The sequence below is a fragment of the Patagioenas fasciata genome, chromosome 26 (genome assembly GCF_037038585.1).
Source record: "Patagioenas fasciata isolate bPatFas1 chromosome 26, bPatFas1.hap1, whole genome shotgun sequence".
Classification (NCBI taxonomy): domain Eukaryota; kingdom Metazoa; phylum Chordata; class Aves; order Columbiformes; family Columbidae; genus Patagioenas; species Patagioenas fasciata.
In genome coordinates this window covers 7,173,878-7,192,688 of record NC_092545.1, presented here as the reverse complement: position 1 = coordinate 7,192,688, position 18,811 = coordinate 7,173,878, and the positions used below count along the sequence as shown (strand labels likewise).

The 18,811-nt window shown below is 62.2% G+C and overlaps 1 protein-coding gene across 1 annotated transcript; it reads right to left on the bottom strand.

Annotated features, from left to right (window-relative positions):
• Nucleotides 1–382: 382 nt before the first annotated feature.
• Nucleotides 383–12,455, bottom strand: PLEKHA2 (pleckstrin homology domain containing A2). Its single transcript, XM_071799361.1, is given in 13 exon segments — nt 383–2,304; nt 2,455–2,532; nt 2,851–2,914; nt 3,077–3,147; nt 3,272–3,340; nt 3,533–3,679; nt 4,626–4,664; nt 4,666–4,773; nt 6,546–6,643; nt 6,815–6,863; nt 7,710–7,766; nt 8,510–8,673; nt 12,378–12,455. Coding segments are annotated over 12 exon segments (1,251 nt in total). The 5' UTR covers nt 8,651–8,673; nt 12,378–12,455; the 3' UTR covers nt 383–1,974.
• Between the last annotated feature and the right edge of the window lie 6,356 nt (nt 12,456–18,811).

The following is an 18,811-nucleotide window of genomic DNA, read 5'->3' as shown; positions in this document are numbered from 1 at the left end:
TCGTGGAACCGCCGCATTCTCCAGGCCAGCGGAACAGCAGCGCTGAGAGCCCGTGAGGCAGGGGAACCATGCAGTGAGCCAGAAAGAAGAAAAACTATGATAATCCCACGTGCACAAGCCCCATCTGCCCACGTCCCCAGCGCAGCAGCAGGAGCCGATTCCCCATGCATGGGGCTGTCACGGGCTGCATGGGGCTGTCACGGGCTGCATGGGGCTGTCACGGGCTGCATGAAGGGACATGCGGGTATCAGCCCCACGGGTGTCCTGCTGCCCCACAGCTGGTTGTGCTGTCCCCGCCACCACCGCAGTGCCCCTGCTGCTGCAGCCTGTCCCCCCACGCCACCCCGGCAATCGTTAACCAAAGCACAGCGCGACCCGCAGCCTGGAAAAGCAACCGGGATTTCCTTCTTTATTTAAAACCCTGGGAAAGCAGAGGTTCCACGTCCCGCAGCCGCATCTGCGGGCGGGGGTGGCAGGGGCAACCGGCACCCCAGCCCTAAGAGCACTTGGACTGAAACCGCTGGGCGTTCCATAGCAAAGAGCAAACCCTCGCACCCCACTGCTGCACAGATCCCTCAGATCCGCCCGCATCCCTGGGAACGCGGGGAACTCGGCACACGCTGTGGTTTCCAAAGGAGCAGCTGCAGGGGCACACGGGGAGGAATGGGGAGCAGTTTGCTTTAAAAAATCACTGCAAAGCTCCCTCGGGTCCGACTGCATCCCCGCTCCTCCCCGCAGCAGCACCGCGTCCCGTGGGTCCGGGCTCACGCGGAACACGCGGCTCAGCCCTCGCGCTGCCCCGGGACGCGGGAGGGTGGGGGCGAGAAAGAGAAACGGGAATGGTGCAACCGCGCTGGAGCTGCTGGGAGTTTTCTCCTCCTGGATAATTAACCCTAATTGTGCAACGAGCTTCTGCTTCACCATCCCAGGCCCGAGGAACTTTGCAATTATCAAGCTCCATGGCTCTGAAGCCCCGCACACAGTGAGCATCATCCTCTGCAGCTGATGGCTCCCAGAAAGGAGGTGAGAGCACCATCACCAAACGCTGTGACTGGGATTGACAGGCTTACCAAACCATTAAATCATTCCTGAAACATCATGTTATGAGCCAAGCAGCAAGTCAGCCTAAAAAAAAAGGATTTAAAACACCAGTGCAAATAAAGCAAAAAGGGGAAGAAAAAAACAGCATGATCTAGATTTCTACAATTAAATAACAAATATTAACACTTGCCCTGTACCGTTTGCATCAATTCCCACCCATTTTCATAGTTTCAGTGTTCTCCAGCATCTCCACACAACCCAATTTGGGCACAGCGCAAAACCGACACCCCCTGAGGGTCCTCCCGTCCTCGGGAGGCACCGTCACCCCGCCTGCCCACCCGGGATCGGCGCAGGAAGAACCCACGAGCCCACCAGTGCCGGGATCACCAGTGGCCACGGGTATGAAAAGAAAGTAATTAAAAGCCATCAGATTTGTTAATACATCACTAGCCAGGCAGTGTAAGGAGCTGGTTTCCCAGGGAAAGGGTCACCACAACGGGAAGTGGCGGCGTGGCCCTGGTGCGGTGGCGCACGCCCGCGTCCCCCGCGCTGCCTGGGGAAGGCTGAGCAGCAGGAGAAGGCAGAAAAGTGGTTTTCCAAGGACAAGAAAGGCTGTGCTCCCCTTCACCCCTCTGAGACCCCCTCCTGCTTTTTGGGGGGAAATGATGTGGCAATGGCAGCGCGGGTGCCCACAGGCCACCCTGTCCGAGGCACCTCCCGAAACACGGAGCCCCCGCGGCAGAGCTGGGTCAGGGACCCGCTCCCGGCAGAGCCGGCACCGGGACGCGGGTCCAGCCCGTCCTGTACCGCGGGGAAGATGGAGCAGCGCTGCTCATGCTGGCGGGCACGAGGGCACCGGGCATCCCTAAACAGCCCCGTGCCCCGCGGGGACCCAGCAGCGCACACGGAGCCGGGGAGCGGCTTGGCACCCGCTCAGACGTCGGAGGTCCGGATGCTTTCATCGTCCAGGTCGAAGGGGAACGGCTTCTCCTTGAGATGCTGCGGCTCCGACTTGTGCCGCAGGCGCTTTCCCGGCGCGGCGCCGGCATCGTGCTCCGGGAAGGCCGGCAGGAACACCGAGTCCCTCAGTGGCGCCGGCAGCTCCTCCGGCACCGGCTGCTTCGGCACCGGCGTCCAGGGCTGCCAGGAGGAGGCGGAGGGGGCTCTGCTCAGCGCTCGCCTCTCCTCCGGCTGCCTCGGCGGGGAGGGGGTTGCGGACCCCCCGGCCCTGGCCAGGGAGCTGGATCTCACGAAGGACATCTCCTGCAAGGACAGGCGCCCCGTGAGCGCTGCGTTGGGGTGCATCCTGGACACGGGCTGACCCAGCGCTCACACAACCCACCAATAAATATCTTGTACATTGGCGCGCTCCTCATCTGACACTAAACACGAAGCAGAAGGGACGTGACCTACCCTGGGGCGGGTTCTCAGGGCCTGGACGGCGCCCGTGACCGCGCGGATCCAGCTGTGCATGTCCTCGGGGCTGTCCGCCTGCGAACACAGCGGCGTCAGACCGGCCCCACCACCCCGCCGGCCGTTTTGGGGGCTCGCGGTGCCGGGGGCGCTGCAGGGGGCAGGAGCACCGTGCGCAGCATCCCCACTGCTGCCCCCCTCGCCGGAGCGCTCTGTGCTGTTCTCTCTGCTTTCTGCTGCTCACGCTAAGAGCCGCTGTTATAAATAAGCGCAGGAGAAGTGAAACCGCCCGCGGTTCCCCCGCGCTGCCCGTGCCCCATGCCCTGCAGCCGTTTGCAGGAGCTGCCAGAGCCGAACTCGCTTTCCAGCAAACTGAACCGGCCCCGGTTGCCTCACCTGGATGTAGAAGGTTCTGGAGCTCGTTATAATTTCAAAGAGGTTGTCCCGCATCAGGAGGTCACTAGAAACAGCAAGAAATAGACAGTCACTACCCACAAACCATCGTGGATGGAAAAGTTCCGTATTTACCCTCATCTCTAAGTGCTCCCCCAGCAGCCGGAGCTTCCCATGAGCTGCTCCAGCCCGGCACAACCCAGTGGAGAAACAGGGGTGCCAGCGTTACCCCGACTTGACCAGGCACTCGTGGGTCTTGCAGACGTCCTTCAGGAGAATGGAACGCAGGGGCTCCTTGTCCTGCAGAGACGAGAGGAGACGGCGATGGGCTGGGCTGGTCCCGGGGGCTCCCGTGGAGCCCGCGCCGTGCACGGGATGACAGCAGCCCCAGGCAGGGGCCGGAGGGGCGGCAGGGGCTGCTCACCTGCTCACACTTGTAGTAACTGATGGAAAGCTCATCCAGAACAAAGAACCGGCGCTTCCAGCTCTTTCTCTGGAAAGGAGAGGAGGGAGCTGCTTGGTGCTGGGCTCTGCTGCTCTTGCCACGGTCCAGGGTGTCCCTGGAGCATCCCTGGAGCATCCCCGACCCCCAGGGCATCCTCAGAGCACCCTCGACCCCCGGGGCAGCAGCAGCCCAGGGCCACCCACCGGCTGGGCCCCCGGGGCACAGGGCCCCCGCACTCACCACGTTCCCCTGCTTCACGCAGTAGCCGCTCTTGAGCACGGGGGGCCCGGCGGGCGGCTTGGCGGCCGAGGTGGGGATGTAGCTCTGCGAGCGCCGCAGCAGCGGGTGGGCGGCCACGTCGCTGCCCTCCCCGCCATCCCCCCCATTCTGCAAGGGGAGCAGAGGGTTAGGGGGGCCGGCAGAGCCGGGAGGGGAATTCCCTGTGAGAAGGCAGGACGGAACCGAGCCGGAGCGAGCCCCGAGCGCAGCGCTGTGCCGAGGGCCAGCTGCAGCGCCTGGGCACCAGCAGGGCAATGAACCAGAGTCGGAACTGATTTAGCTCACTGCACGCAGCTTTTCAGACTGCTGCCTTAGCGCTATGCACCCTTTTGGTGCCCGCATGTTAAGAAATTGGAAAGGCTACAGAAAAGCAATTTGAGGGCTGAAGAAAAATCCCTTGCAGCAGGGGAGCTAAAGAACCTCATTTCCTGGTCCATCAAACGCCGGGAGGTGACTCGGCTGCCCGCAGACCTTGGGGGAAACACAAGGTACCAGGAGCTCTTCCATCTGGCAGAACAGAACCCACCAGCTGGGAGCTGGAGCCAGACAACCCCAAGTGGAAAGCAGGGATGGTTCCCAACCGGAGCGGGCAATATACCACGGGAATAGACCGCTCGGGAAAGCCACCAAGTCTCCACTGCACATCTTCACACCCAAATTCTCCCAAAAGAAACTGCGATGTTTGGAGTTCAGGCAGAAAAACCAGGGTTCCCCTGGCCCAAGACCAGCACCCGCTGCACGGGGGCACCCAGCACCCACCCGAGGGCTGGACCCCCCTGCAGCGTCGCCCTCTCCCGCAGCACCCGCCCTTCCCCCGGCAGCGCAGAGGGCGGCGGAGGTGAAACCTCTGCACTTATCTCCTTCCTCGTCCCTCCAACCCCTCCTCCAGCTCGGCTGAGGTTTGAGCGTCACCATGGCAGCCCCGGCGCGGTTCACCAGCGTCCTGCCCGCGCTGCGCCGCCTCTGCTCATCCCCGGGAGGAGCTGCTCTTAAACCCCGGGGGACAGCCAGACCACGCGGGTGCTGGTGCCGCGGGGGTTCCAGCCCGGCTCACCTGGTTGATGGAGATGGGCGTGTGCACCACCACCCCCCCCGATGATCTCGGTTTTATAGGCCACCTGGGGCTTCCTCTCCTGGGCCTGGGGCACCACGGGCGGCTTCGCGATCTCGGTGGCCGGGGGAACGCTGCCGCCCTTCGGCACCTACGGGAGAAAGGCGGGATGAGGAACATGACCTGGCCGGGCAGCCCCACGCCCGAACTGGGCACCAGCATCTCTGTCCTCCCAAATGCAGCCACGTCCCTTTAAAAAGGGCCACATGAGCAAGCCACCCCGGTTACGCAGGGTGTGGGCCCCGCGCAGGGTGCGCAGGAGGTGCTGCGATGGGAGATGAGAGCTGGTGGGTAATTAAGCATCACCTCCCATGCATCTGCGCCTCGCCTCTGCAGCCAGCGTGTTTGTGGGACACTCGCTCCTTTAATTGTCCCCGCTCTACTTACAGCGAGGCTTAACGAGCGTTTGCCTAACGAGGCTGAGCTGCAGCCTTCATCACAGCACCCCAGCCCAGCCTCCTGCTGCAGGACCACACAGGTCCCTTGTCCCGGTGACACCAGCACCGCGCAGCGCTGCCCACGGCCCCACGCAGGGTGAGGAAACACAGGAACCGATGTGCCAAGAGCAGAGGAGAAGCTCGGTGAGAAGCGGAAGCCCAACCTGGATCTCTGCGCCGGGAGCAACACCCAAACCGCTGCCCCATCCTTCCTGCCCGCGCGGGGAGCGGCGACGCCGTGCAGCACCGGGACGGTGCTCGGCGTGATGCTCCCACGGCACAACGCTCAGAGCCCACGGTGAAACCCCGGTGAGAGCCCAAACGTCTGCCCGCGCCCGTCTGCGCCTCCACCCACACAGCGCAGAGCAGCCCCAGGAAACCCAGGCACAGAAACACAACGTGCAGCAGCTCCCCCCTCGCCCCCGCCAGAGCCGCAGCAGAGCTCTGCACCCCGGCGCCTGGGCCGATCACCCCGAGGTAACACCCACGGGACACCGAGACGGGTGGTGGCGGCCTCCGGGCAAAATCCGTACTCAGTTTTGGAGGCGTTTTTTTGTGGCCAATATCACCTGAACCCGCAGAGGAGAAGGCACAAGCCAGAGCCCGTGCAGCCAGTCTGCAGCTACAACAAGAAAATACAAGCCAGGTCTGGCCTTGTGGGTGAGCTTCCCACAGGAATAACACAACACTCCCGTGGTTTTGAACACAAAAAATCGAAGAACAAAGGTTGTTTGATGGGACCCAATCCTAGACCGTTTGCCATGATTTTTCCTTATGTTTAGTTTATGAACCAGGAACAACATGCACCAGCACAGGAGCCGGTATAACGCTGAGCAGCCCAGCCCCAAGCCCAGCGTGCGGCGGCGCTGCACGAGATGCACGCAGCATCCTCCCGCATCCCGGGCTCCAGCGGCCACCGGGTCAGCGACCATCAACCGATGGCTCCATGAACACGACAGTGAACGAGAGGACAAGGCAGACAAACCCCTTCAGATCCAGGCACAACCTGCCCCGTGACGCCCTCCAGCACAGGGCATTGGCTGTGCCTCCCCCCCAGAGCCGGTGTTCCGGGAGGAACAAAAACTGAGTAAATAAATCACTGAAGCACAGACAGATGCAGCGAGGAGTTGGTTACGGGTACCCCAGCCCACAGGAGGGAAACGTCCCCAAGACCAGGGTGCAAACGTCCCCAGAGCAGCTGGGCAGGGAGGGCCACAGTGCACGAGCAAACAGCAGCAAATCAACCTGGAGCAGGAGAATCCCCGGGGTGGACAAGGGAACATCTCTGCCTGAAGCCGGAGCCCTGCAGGGTCACCGCGCAGCCCTGGCCTGGCAAAGGGACGCGGTGGAGCCACAGCAGGACGTTCACCGGGGAGCCCATCACCGCAGGACACCCCCGCACCGGTGACGAGCAGAATGAACCCACCGTGATCTTACTGGCCCGGTTCAGCGCCTCCACCCAGTCCTGCAGGTCCTTCTGGTCGCTGGCTTGTAGGAAATAGCGCTGAGATAAAGCATTGATAACTGCAAAAACAGGAACAGAAGGAAGAGTTAGGGAACCCCATTCAGTGCTTGGCATTATTAACGCTAATTAACCAATAAACCAACAGGACAGCACCTCTCGACCCCCAGTCGCAGCCCCCGTAGTGGGGTGTGCCCCCCAGCACGGCCTCGCCGGGGGTGCCCATCACTCACCAAAGCAGAATGGAGTTTTCGGCTTCTGTTTCGGGGTGGCGATGCTGACCTGCAGCAGAGCCAGTTAAAGACAGCAGTAAACACTACAGCACACGCACCCCTTCCCGTGCACCTCCTGGTCAGAGCCCAACCGCGCGTCACCGCGGGAGCCCGGGGACACCTCCGCCACCGCGGGAGCCCGGGGACACCTCCGCCACCGTGGGAGCCCGGGGACACCTCCGCCACCGCGGCACGGCCCTGGGGCGCCGGCACATCTCGGCTCCACCGTGCCCCGGCGCCGCTGCGGAGCGAAGCGCCCAGAGCTGTCAAAGGCGTGGAAACGCGAGTTTCTGCCGGACTAGCACAGTCGCTCTTGTCAGCAATTAAGAAAATTGAGGCAAAATAGCAGTGGTTTCTCCCTAAAGAGCAGGAATCATTTATATAAGAATAGCACTCCCTGGGGCCCCAAGCACAGCATTCGTGGAGCATTTATTCTGACCGGCTTCCTCCTTCAGAGCCACTCTATAATGCTTTAAATTTGTTTTCTCAAGCAAACCTCCATTTTCCTGGCATATTTACAGTAGGTAGTTAAAGCCGCTGGCATAACCTAGTCCTGCAGTTTGTGACCAAGTGCCGTCCTGCAGCAACTTTCATTTAGATTAAAACATATATAATTTATAAGTGCGGCTCTTTCCGAAATGGAGAAGGCTCATCCTCCCAGCATTGCTTCATCTGCACTTAATTTATAAGTCATGACTCAGCAGGAACAGAGAGATCTGTGCGACTCCCCATCCGGCTCCAGGACGGAGCGGAGCCCGGCGCGGCTGCCGGGACGAGCCATCGCCTGTCCGGGAACGGCACCGGGAGACCGGGACAACGGGGAACACTCGTTTCCCTCCAGCCCTCCCTACCTTACCTTGGAGATGTAGGTCAGCTGTAGAGATCCGACAGCACCCGCACCGATGGCCAGGTTCTGCAAGACATTTAATGAGCGACGGGGAGGGGGCAGCAGAGCGAGCCGGGCTGCCCGCCGGTGTCCCCGGGGTCAGGCAGCAAAAGCAGCAGCTGCTTCCCTCCCCGTGCACCTGGTTCATCTCGCACCCCACGCGCAGCTGGGACCGGCCACGCTGAGCTGCGCCCGCGCCGTCCCCACGGCCCCTGCAGGAGCCGCTGCAGACCCCGGCCAGGAGCCACGGATGCTTCTCCTTCCCCTTTTAACAGGACAAAGCAGAATCCGCTGCCGGATGCTCCTCAGGTGCCCCCCCCAGCCTGAGCAGCGCTCAAGCACCCTGGGGTTTCCAACAGGGTCTTTCTAGAGCTCAGCTTCGGCTCTTGCTCTTGTGAGCTTGACCATAAACTCTGGGGCGGCTCCTGTAGACATCAGGTACAGCAGACACCGACCCCAGCTCCTGCCGTAAGAGCTTTTGCTGCGTGACACCACCTCTAAGATGACAAGTATTTCTAGGATAGCCCCCTCTCTGACTTGTTGCCACCATCTCTACACTAAGCCACAAGGGAGATGTAAGCACTGCACACGGGCACAGCCCTTCTGTGGGCTCCTGGGGGTGTGAGCTGCGCTGGGGCAGCCCTGGAAGCCACAGTAACCACGGGGAGGGGGTCACGGCCGTGGGAGACCCCGAGACGAGTGATGGAGCAGAGAGCATCCTCCAGCGGGGACCGCGAGGAGATGCCGGCCGGGCCGCCCGCGGCGCTCACCTGCGGGTTGTCCATGTACCACAGGAGGCAGTTGGCCTGCGTGTCCAGGATGAAATACCGCCGCAGGAACCTCCCGCACGTCTCATTTTCCTCGATGTCCAAGAACCCGCAGATACGGTTCTGCCGGTCCAAGTACGGCATGCCGGGCTCCTTCTCGCATCACCCTGCGGAGGAGGGACGGGGTGGGTGCTCTGCCCCCAGAGCTGCTCCTGCTCAGCGGCGCGGGGCAGCCCGTGCCACGGCTCAGCCCCCCGACAGAGGACAAAACGGCCGCAAAGGATTTGACCTGAGACACCGGGTCCCTGAGAACCGTGACCACTAATAATCCCGAAGCGGGCTGCATGCTCGAGAGAGCCCGAGCACACTCCCAGGAAACGGGAAACAATCTGCAACTCCAGCAGAAACTCTGTGCAGCCAGGATGCCAAGTCAGCAGGGAAAACAATGACCCATCGCCGCAGGCCTGGCCGCGGCACCGGCTCTGCCGGGCACGGGCCCTCCCGGCGCTGCCCCAGCCGGGATGCGGGTACCGGGGATGCGGGTACCCGGGATGCGGGCAGCGGGTACCAGGGATGTGGGTACCTGGGACACAGGTAGCGGGTACCAGGGATGTGGGTACCCGGGACGCGGGCAGCGGGTACCAGGGACGCGGGTAGCAGGGACGCGGGCAGCAGGGATGCAGGCTGAGCCCACCGCGGCCTGGCCAGCAGCACAGGGGGACTCGCACAGGTGCCAGAGGCGGAGGCTGCACGGATGAGAGACCTCATGCAGAAAAGGAGGAAATACTATTTTTGAGCCGAAGAGCTGCCGTGGAGCGTGGCCCTGAGCGGCAAGGGTTGTGCAAGAGCTGTGCTGCAGCTGCAAAGGTGGAGGTGGCAGAAAACAAGTCAACCTGTTGTCAGGATCTCGGAGCTCACCACCAGTGTCTCCGAGATGAGTATCAGGGCTTTTCTAAGAGGGAAACCGAACTGCTTCAGCAGAAGAGATTGTTTTAAGACAACACGTTTGCCCTGACGCAAGGTTACGTGGGCACCTCACATTTTAACGCTTTTTTGTGGGGTTATTTTTGCGGGCGGGAGGAAGCACACACAAAGCAGATTCCCGAGTGCCTTCAAACCCTACCAGCACATTCAGACCAGGCCTCATAAATCACCTCTTCCTCCCGCTGCTAATAAAAGTCCAGATATTTCTGGTCACGAGAGGGATGCGGAAGAGCTGAGGTGTGCAGCGGGCAGCAAAGGACCAGCGCCCGGCCCAAGGGGCTGCACACGGGACCCACAGGTCACCTGCAGCTCCTTATGTCCCCCTGCCATCCCTAATTAATGTGGCTCAGCTGAAAGCCCACAAACCAGCTCTATCTCCTGTGCGAACTGACCACAGATTGCACTTGGATATGCAAAAACCTTTGGGCAGAGGAGACCGCAGCTGCCCCAGCCGCTGTCCCCATCCCGCTGTCCCCACCCCGCTGTCCCCACCCCGCTGTCCCTCTCCTTGCAGCCACCGAGCACTGCACTGCTTCACAGGACAACAGCAGCACCCCCAGCTCCCCCAGGTCACGGGTATTTCGTCCTCCTACTCAAGAGCTCCGGGAGAAGCAGAAAACCCTCACTCTGCACCAACATTTACTATTTATACAGCACTTTGTAATCTCCGAGTCACAAATATTTCCGTGCAAGACCCAAACTTGTGTTTGCTGTAGGAAGGACACCAGACTAAACTAAACATAAAGGACATCCATTATGGAAACATGACGGCCATCGCACTGCACTGGGCACAGGAGGGGATGATCTACGGCTGGTGTCCGAGCCCAACTCATGGAGGTTAATCTGCCATCCGAGTTGAACTTCATGGGCATTGCACCGAACCGGGCCCTCAGGAACTCATTACCAGAGCCCCTTTATGAGTTTACACCGTTTTGTAGCAAAGCACATCAGAGGCTTCCAGGACTCTTCCCCATCACCGACACAACTGTGTGTCTTCAGAATCACAATATCCCACCACAAAGGACAACCCTTTTCTGGCTCAGTTAATGAGATGGCAAGAGCAAGAAGACTACAGAAGGTTCACAGAAAAAAGAACACCCCCTCGCCTGGCTCGCGAGACACAGCCAACAGCTTCCCAGGAGGACGCAGGAGGTTCAGGGCACCCTCTGAACGGCACCCCAGCCCCTCCGCGGTCACCGCTGGCTCAAGGGCCTCGTGTGCCATCGCACAGCCAGACTTTCCAGGAAGCAGCCCCAGGTCCGGCGCGGTGTCGCACCGCCACGCTGCCCACGTCCCGCTGCCCACGTCCTGCACCGTCCCGCTGCCCACATCCCGCTGCCCACGTCCTGCTCCGTCCCGCTGCCCACGTCCTGCTCCGTCCCGCTGCCCACGTCCCGCTGCCCACGTCCTGCTCCGTCCCGCTGCCCACGTCCTGCTCCGTCCCGCTACAGCCCCGGGAACACGACCCATAGAAACCCGCAGCAGAAAGAGCCAAGGCATCGGCAGACCCGACATCCAGAGCATCGCAGCACTGCTGGCCAGGGGCACCGCTGCAGCTCCATGGCCCATCACACCTGCAGGCAGTGGCAGCATCCTCTTCCTCCTCCTCCTCCTCCCTCTGTCTGAGCTGCCCCGGTGCCGGTTGGGGTGCAGAGCAACCACCCCGGTTTCAGGAGGGCTCTGAGCTGCGGCACCCGCAGCCCCGGCCGCGCAGGGCGATGGCTGCAAGCACAGCGGTTGCAGCTCCACTTCCTTCTACCTGGCCTTGCAGAGGAGTTTCCAGAGCTGGCCCTGCCAAAGTCTGTCGGCGGTTGACACGCGAGACAAACGGTGTAGGCAGCGCCCAGCCACTAACTCCTGCTCACTCCAGACATTTGCATTAATGAAATAATTAACCTGTTGAAAGGCAGGCTGGGAGCAGCGACGATACGTTTCTTCATCTCACCATGGAAAACCAGCCAGAGGAACACGCTCTGGAGAGCTGCAGATCCCACATCTTCCCTGCACGTTTGCCACCAACCCCACAGACCCGAAGCAGAGCTCAATGCGTGCAGCACCCCCACATCTCCCAAGGCACCCCATCCCAAACCCGCAGCCCTCGCTACCCCAGCCCCGTCCCCACGCTGCAAGCACCGTGCACAAGAGATCACCCACCGCCAGCCCCGGCGGGGGCGCCGCTGCCCCCGAGGACACACGGACACTTCCAGCTGCTGCCACAGCAGCTGCTGCCGCATCCCCGGCCCCACGGACCAACCCACGCCGGGGTCGGAGCCCCGGCCGCCCCCAGCCCAGCCCGGGGGTCACCGACCCCGCGGACCGGGCAGACCCTTCTCGGGAGTCCTGCCGGGCAGCCCCGCGGCCGGGACACCGCGGGGTCCCCGGAGAAGCGCCCGACGGCTCCGCGCCCACTCACGGCTCCGCGCCCACTCACGGCTCCGCGCCCACTCACGGCTCCGCGCCCACTCACGGCTCCGCGGCCGCGGCCGCGGCCGCGGCCCCGCACTCACCCCGCACCGTCCCAGGGCTGCGCCCCCCGCGCATGGCCGGCGCAGCGGGGCGGGAGGGCCGGGCGGAGGGGGTGTGCCCCTGGCTCCGCCGCCGCTTCTTTCCGGGTTAATTACGTCTCCCATTAGCAAACCCGGCCCCGGATGTGAGTGCGGGGCGCCGGCTGCGGGGCGGGCCGGAGGGCGGTGGGTGGTGGCGCGGCCCCGCGGCCCCCCCGCGCACCTGCCGCGGCACCGGCTCGGTCAGCGCCCCGGGCAGCGGGTCCCGGGCTCTGCCCCCGCCCCGAGAGCCCCGGCTCCGGTCCTTCCCGGCAAAGCCCCGCGAGCCCCGCAGAAAACCGCTCAGTGAACCCGCGTCCTCCGAACGGCTCCCGCTCACTCACCGGGACGTTTCGGCAAAGGGTTTCCCAGGTCCGTGGGGACAACTTGACACCACCGACCCCGGCCCAGCCCCTGCCTGCCTGGGACGGGACTCCCAGCGTCAGCCCGGCCAGCGGTGCCTGTGCTGCCTTTCACAAAACAGCAGGCGGATGCTCATGCACGCGAAGTTTCCAAGGGCGGGCGTGCTCCGGTGGTCCCGCGCCACCGTCAGCCCTTGTGCTGGTGCAAACACGAAGTCCAGGGCTTCCAAACCATGCAGGGCACTGTTAGTGCTTTACAAAACTTTTCCCCACTGCCGTCGGTTTATTGTGGTGTGTAACGTCAAGTACAGCAGCATCTGAGCAAACAGGCAAGCAGATGAGAGCAGCGTGCGCCTGGGACTGTGAATTGCCTCAGGTTCTGCGTCAGACTCAGGCCATCGCCACCAGTTTTGTTCAGCTCCGGGTTCTGTCAGCCCAGCTATTCCTTTTTCATTTTAAGGCAAGACTCTAGTTTTGAGAATCCAGTGCTATGCATTTGGAGATTCGTTTTTTTCCCAGAGCAAATGCACACTGTAAAGCACCTGCTGTACATACGAAGTGTTGTTAAGCAAACACATCGCCTCAACCCCCAGCATTTCCTATGGCCTGGGTCATTTTTAGAACAAAGATTTCTCTCCTTCCCCCCCCATGTTGCAGAAGATTGCCCAAACGCTGCTACCGAAACCACGTGTGTTCGTGTCTGTGTGACTCTGCTCTGGGGCCGCGTCACCGCCCCGGGAGCAGGCGAAACCGCAGTCTGTCACGGAGCGAGCGGCCTCCTGCAGCCCACGGCAGCCGCGCCGCACGAGCAGGGACACCGGCTCTCACCAGGCTTTCAACGTGTGCTGCCGGGTGGCGCTGGATGGACACCAGCTGCCCGGGTTGGGTCGCGGCTCCTGCAGGAGCATCACACGGCAAAGCTGCTGCTCAGGTTCAGGGTGGGCTTGGGGAGCAGGAAACACTCGCTCTTTCCCCAGGACAGCGTGGGCTGCACCCTCGGGAAGTCCCCGCTTTCTCTCTGGAGCTGCATCTGCCCCAAAGCACTTTCTTCCAGCACGGGTGAAACCGATGCTGGTGCTGCCGGCACTGCCGAGGGCGCGCGGGGGGCCGTGCTCTCATGGATGCCAAGCGATGCTCTCCCAGCGTTTTGCACAAGGGGTTATTTTTTACAGAAATACCCTGTTGGACCCTGGCAGGGCTCTTCCCCATCTGGCCTCTTTCAAAGCACCGCATTAAGTGCCATTAAATAAATGCACCATGCAGTCACGGCTGCTCTCTGCGCCGGTGGCAGTGACCGTAGCCACGTGTCGGAGGAGCCGCTTCCCTCCCCGCTCTCACCCCTCCGTGGATTCCCCGTGGGGGACAGCGCAGCCCCCGCCCTGCCAGAGGCTGTGGCCCAAAACGCATCATTCAGTAATTACATCAGGAGAAAAGCAGCGAGGTCCTCCCTCCACATCGGCCGCTGCCAGCGCTCCCCGAGAGCCCTCGCTCTGTAACTGCAGCCGGTGCACCCGGGCGGCTCTGGCCTGAAGCCCCTTTCGCTGTGCAGAGCAGGATTTTGGCATTGCCCCTCGTACCTTTCAAAGGAAGGATCATCCCTTAATGAGCCGGTGGGCTATTCCGTGTGCTGCCCGTCTCCCACGCTCACGGACGGCCACAGACCCTAAAGCCCATCCTCACCCAGCAGCAAACGCTGATGGAACCAGAGTCTGAAAGCGACAAGCGCTCGCTCTGGGGCTTTTGAAGCTGCTATAAGGGAACCAAAACCTGAAGCATGAAAACCCGCCAGTTATGGAAATGAAGGCCGCAGCATCTGGGTTATACTTAGACTCAAAAAAAAGAAGCAAACAAACAAAGAGAAAACAAGGAGGTTAGAGAAGCAGCTTTGCTGCCTGGCAGTGGGGCCGGCTGCTCCGTGGGGCGAGGACAGGGCCGTGGTCCTGTGGCCAGCAGGCTCTGGCCGTCTCGCCGGTGATGCCACCAGCCCGCGGCAGCTTTGCCCACATAAACCCATTTGTGCCCGTGCTGAGCGGGCTCAGAGCCACCCAGGCAGGGAGCGCAGACACAGCAACATGCGGGTGTGCGCTGGCCTTGCCCTGCCAGCCCTGTGTGTCCTGCTCTTCGTCCCCACCAGCCCTGCCTGTCCTGCTCCTCATCCCTGCCAGCCCTGTGTGTCCTGCTCCTCATCCCTGCCAGCCCTGCCTGTCCTGCTCCTCGTCCCTGACAGCCCTGTGTGTCCTGCTCCTCGTCCCCACCAGCCCTGCCTGTCCTGCTCCTCATCCCTGCCAGCCCTGTGTGTCCTGCTCCTCATCCTCGCCAGCCCTGCCTGTCCTGCTCCTCATCCCTGCCAGCCCTGTGTGTCCTGCTCCTCATCCCTGCCAGCCCTGCCTGTCCTGCTCCTCGTCCCTGACAGCCCTGTGTGTCCTGCTCCTCATCCCTGCCAGCCCTGTGTGTCCTGCTCCTCATCCCTGCCAGCCCTGCCTGTCCTGCTCCTCGTCCCTGACAGCCCTGTGTGTCCTGCTCCTCGTCCCCACCAGCCCTGCCTGTCCTGCTCCTCGTCCCTGCCAGCCCTGTGTGTCCTGCTCCTCATCCTCGCCAGCCCTGCCTGTCCTGCTCCTCGTCCCTGCCAGCCCTGCCTGTCCTGCTCCTCGTCCCTGCCAGCCCTGTGTGTCCTGCTCCTCTTCCCTGCCAGCCCTGCCTGTCCTGCTCCTCGTCCCTGCCAGCCCTGCCTGTCCTGCTCCTCATCCTTGCCAGCCCTGTGTGTCCTGCTCCTCGTCCCTGCCAGCCCTGCCTGTCCTGCTCCTTGTCCAAGCCAGCCCTGCGTGTCCTGCTCCTCATCCCCGCCAGCCCTGCGTGTCCTGCTCCTCATCCCCGCCAGCCCTGTGTGTCCTGCTCCTCATCCCCGCCTGCCTTGCAGAGACTCAACTGTTCCAGAGTATTTTTGTAGCAGGGCAGCTCTCGCAGCCCTCGTGACTCGCGCCGGGGTCTGAAGCAGCTCTGTTTTCTGTGGGCACAGTCACACGGCAGCTGGTCACACTGCCGCTCTTCCTTTATTCGCAGAGCCTTTCGGTTCTCCTCCTAGACTTTTCTGTCTATTTTGCTGCCCAGGGTGCGGGCAGCCCCCGAGCCCCCAGAGACACCCATCAGCAGATGCAGGGGCAGGAGGGGGTCCCAGGACAGGGCACATCTCTACCCCGGGGCCTTTGGAGGTGGCACCAGTGTCCCCCACAGGAAAACATCCTTCGTGTGCCCAGGGAAAGGAGCACGACCCACAGCAGACACAGAATGATCTGCTTTTGGGACGTCTCCTCTCTGGTGGTAGCAGCCAAGCATCTCTCATGGGGGGCATCACCGCCATGAGATCCAGTTCTCGAGGACTTTTCACCCTGCAGCACTCAGAGCGGTCTCTGTTTCAGTAGCATCCTGCAGCAGAGTGTTCCACGGCTGAATCTACGTGTGCTGGGTTATTTCTTCTCCTCTGTTCCAGCTTGCTCTGTTCAGTTTCAGTACCTGTTCCCTTTTTTCTTGCACTATGACTATGGGAAACTCCTGACTCCTGCTTTGCTGGAGGAGCAGCAGGGGCTTGCCCTGCATTGTGTGTCTTGCAGTCAGATTCCCACTCCTCTCCTCCTCCATCGTCCCTGCCCCTTTTCTTTCTTCCTCACTCCTTAGACTGCAAAACCTCCTGGGCCGGGGCCCTGTGCCTGCCCCTGGGGGGCTCTGGGCTGCAGGACTTCCCGCAGAGGCCGGGGGGTCCCCAAGGGTGGTTTCCTCCCACCGAGCAGTGCAGAGAGCTGCACCGAGCAGGCTTGGCCAGTATTTCACACCGAATATATTTAGAGTCCATCCAGGCCCGTATCTTTGCAGCCACAGGAGGAGAGAAACCCCTCAAATGGGCCCAAAGCAGCCCAAAAGCACCGACGTGGGCGGGATGTGCGGGGAGGGGGCTGTGCTCGGGTGGGGAGCACTGGGCAGCCACGTCGCCTTGGCTGGGGCCGTTCTGCGGAGGTTTTCCTGTGAACAAGAAGCACGGTCCGGGAACAGGGGTTTCAACTGCAGCGTTTATTTGCCTGGTGGCGACTTCGCTTTGCGCGTCCCTAGGCTACGGCAGCAAGCAGCTACGTGGGGCTGCCCCACTGGCCCCACCGAGCTCAGAGCCAGCGCAGCAGCAGCGCCCCCGCCAGCGCGGCCGCCAGCAGCCTGGGGGGGCGCAGCGCCAGGGCCCCCCCGCCGCTCCGGGCGCCCCGCGCCGGCCCGTTGCAGTCGTCGCTGAAGCAGCATTGCAGGGTGGCCCCCCCGGAGCCCCCGCGCCGGGCTTGGTCGCAGAAGGACTTGTAGGAGCAGGACTTAATGACGCTGTCTGCAAGGAAAGGCACACGAGGACTGAAAACCAGCGGCTCATCCCTGCTGCTCGGGGACGCGGGGAATCCAGCCCCCGGGCTGCCCCGGTCCCATCCAGCCCCCCCAGCGTCCCCAGCGCCCCCAGCCGAGGGACTCACTGGGCGCGGTGATGGTGGAGCAGGCGTCGGCGTACTGGGGGCAGCTGTGGGAGCCCTGCTTGTTGCAGTCGTTCTCGTTGGACGCGACACATTTGTGGCATCTCAGCGCTTTACCTGCGAGGAGGAGGAGGAGGAGGAGGAGGAGGCGGAGGAGCAGCTGTGAGACCCCGTCCCGCAGCTCCGCGAAGCGTTTGCAGCCCGTGGGTCGCCACAGCCTCGGGACCCCCGGCACGGGGACAGGGACCACAGGTGAGGGGTGGCGACGGTCAGAGCCCAGCTGAGCAAACAAAAGCGTTATTATCGTTTTATGACAGTAAGAGACTTTAAATAATAGCACCGTTTGAAATATCTACAGGCAAAGCACCTCCCCAGGAAAACCCACACCTGGAGATCCCGCTCCCACCTGAAATTGTGAATACTGGTCTTGGATGGTGGTGGTTAAATTACCGCTGAAGTTGGTGATTTTACTGTGTATCTGCTTGGCTGGCTGAGCAGAGCCTTCTCCTGGCCAGCTCCCGCTGCGGGGGATCTTGCAAGAGACCGGAGCTCCGTCTTCAGCTCATGGAAAAGGAGAGAGCCAATATCTTCGGGGAAACCGGGACATCATGGGGCCAAATGCCAGTAAACACCAATCATTAGCCCGCACTGACCCCAGCATCCACAGCGGGATCGCTGTCTCCTGCTTCTCCTTTGCAGCACGGTGCAACCTTTAATTTACCATCAGCTGAAAACAGTCCGCAGTTCATCTTCTCCTGCTGCAAAGCTCCTGAAACCGTCCCAGCATCGCCACGCTTTGTGGCAGCGCTCTGAGCGGCACAAGCCCCTGCTGGCTTTCTGCAATTCTGCCTTCGAGGAGCCCAGTTTTAGGTGGGAAACCCCATTCTAGCGATGGGGAGCTGCGTTCCTTCGGCTCTGCCAGAGAAGGGACCGGGAGGCTCTGCGGTCCCGCTGGGGACCTGTGCTGAGTGTGAGCGGCAGAGGGGACGGCGAGGGGCTGGGTGCTGCTCTGGGTGCTGCTCCGGGTGGAGAAAGCCGCCACCCCCCTGAAATGCCGTTCTGCAGGAATGGGAGCAGGATCTGGCGGGGGCACAGTGGGTACACGCAGCCAGTGCGCAGGGGACAGGGATGGGGAAAGGGATGGGGACAGCCAGCGAGCAGAAGAGCAGCTACAGTGATTAACCCCCCACCCCGAGCAGTGCCTGGAGCTACAGGACACTTACTGTCTCCAGCCAGGGATGTGACGATGGCCAGGGCCAGGAGGGTCTTCAGGGCGGACATTGCCAGCAGTGTGCAGCGCGGGGTGCGTAACCTCTCTTTTGTCTTAAGGTCTTACAGGTAATCTGCTTGGGCGATTGGTCACCGGGCCGGGGATAACGCTGCACCCCGGCTAATGCCATCTTAGCTGGGGAGGACGGGACGCGGGTCCCCAAGGGCAGGGGCCGGTGTGGGGCCAGGGAGCGGACAGGGCCGGTGCGGGTGACGGACCTGCCCGTACACAGGGTGGGCTCCGCTCCGCGTCCCACCGCTGCCTGCGTGGGGAACCTCTCCATCTCCAGGCATGGAACCTGGCCGCGGCTTCCAAAGACCTTGAGCAAGCCCGTTTGCTCCAGCCAGAGAACAACACCTTTCTTGTTTGCAGCAGCCAGGTTGGGGAAAAACCTTCCAAAGGTTCCAGCCTTCCAAAAGAGAAGAGCAAGAGAGCGACTGCAGCCCCGTCTGGGGCTGGAGCTGTGGCCCCTGCCGGGCAGGGCGGGCTCCATCCCGCAGAGGATTTACCCAGGAGCGCTACCAGGGTCAGGTGCAGGGATCAGGCCGAGCCCCACTGCCCCGCGTGTCCGCTGAGCTCAGCAGCTGCACCGCGGTCCAGCAGCACCCGCCAGGTGCAGCACTGGATCTCATAGTTAACGAACACAGACT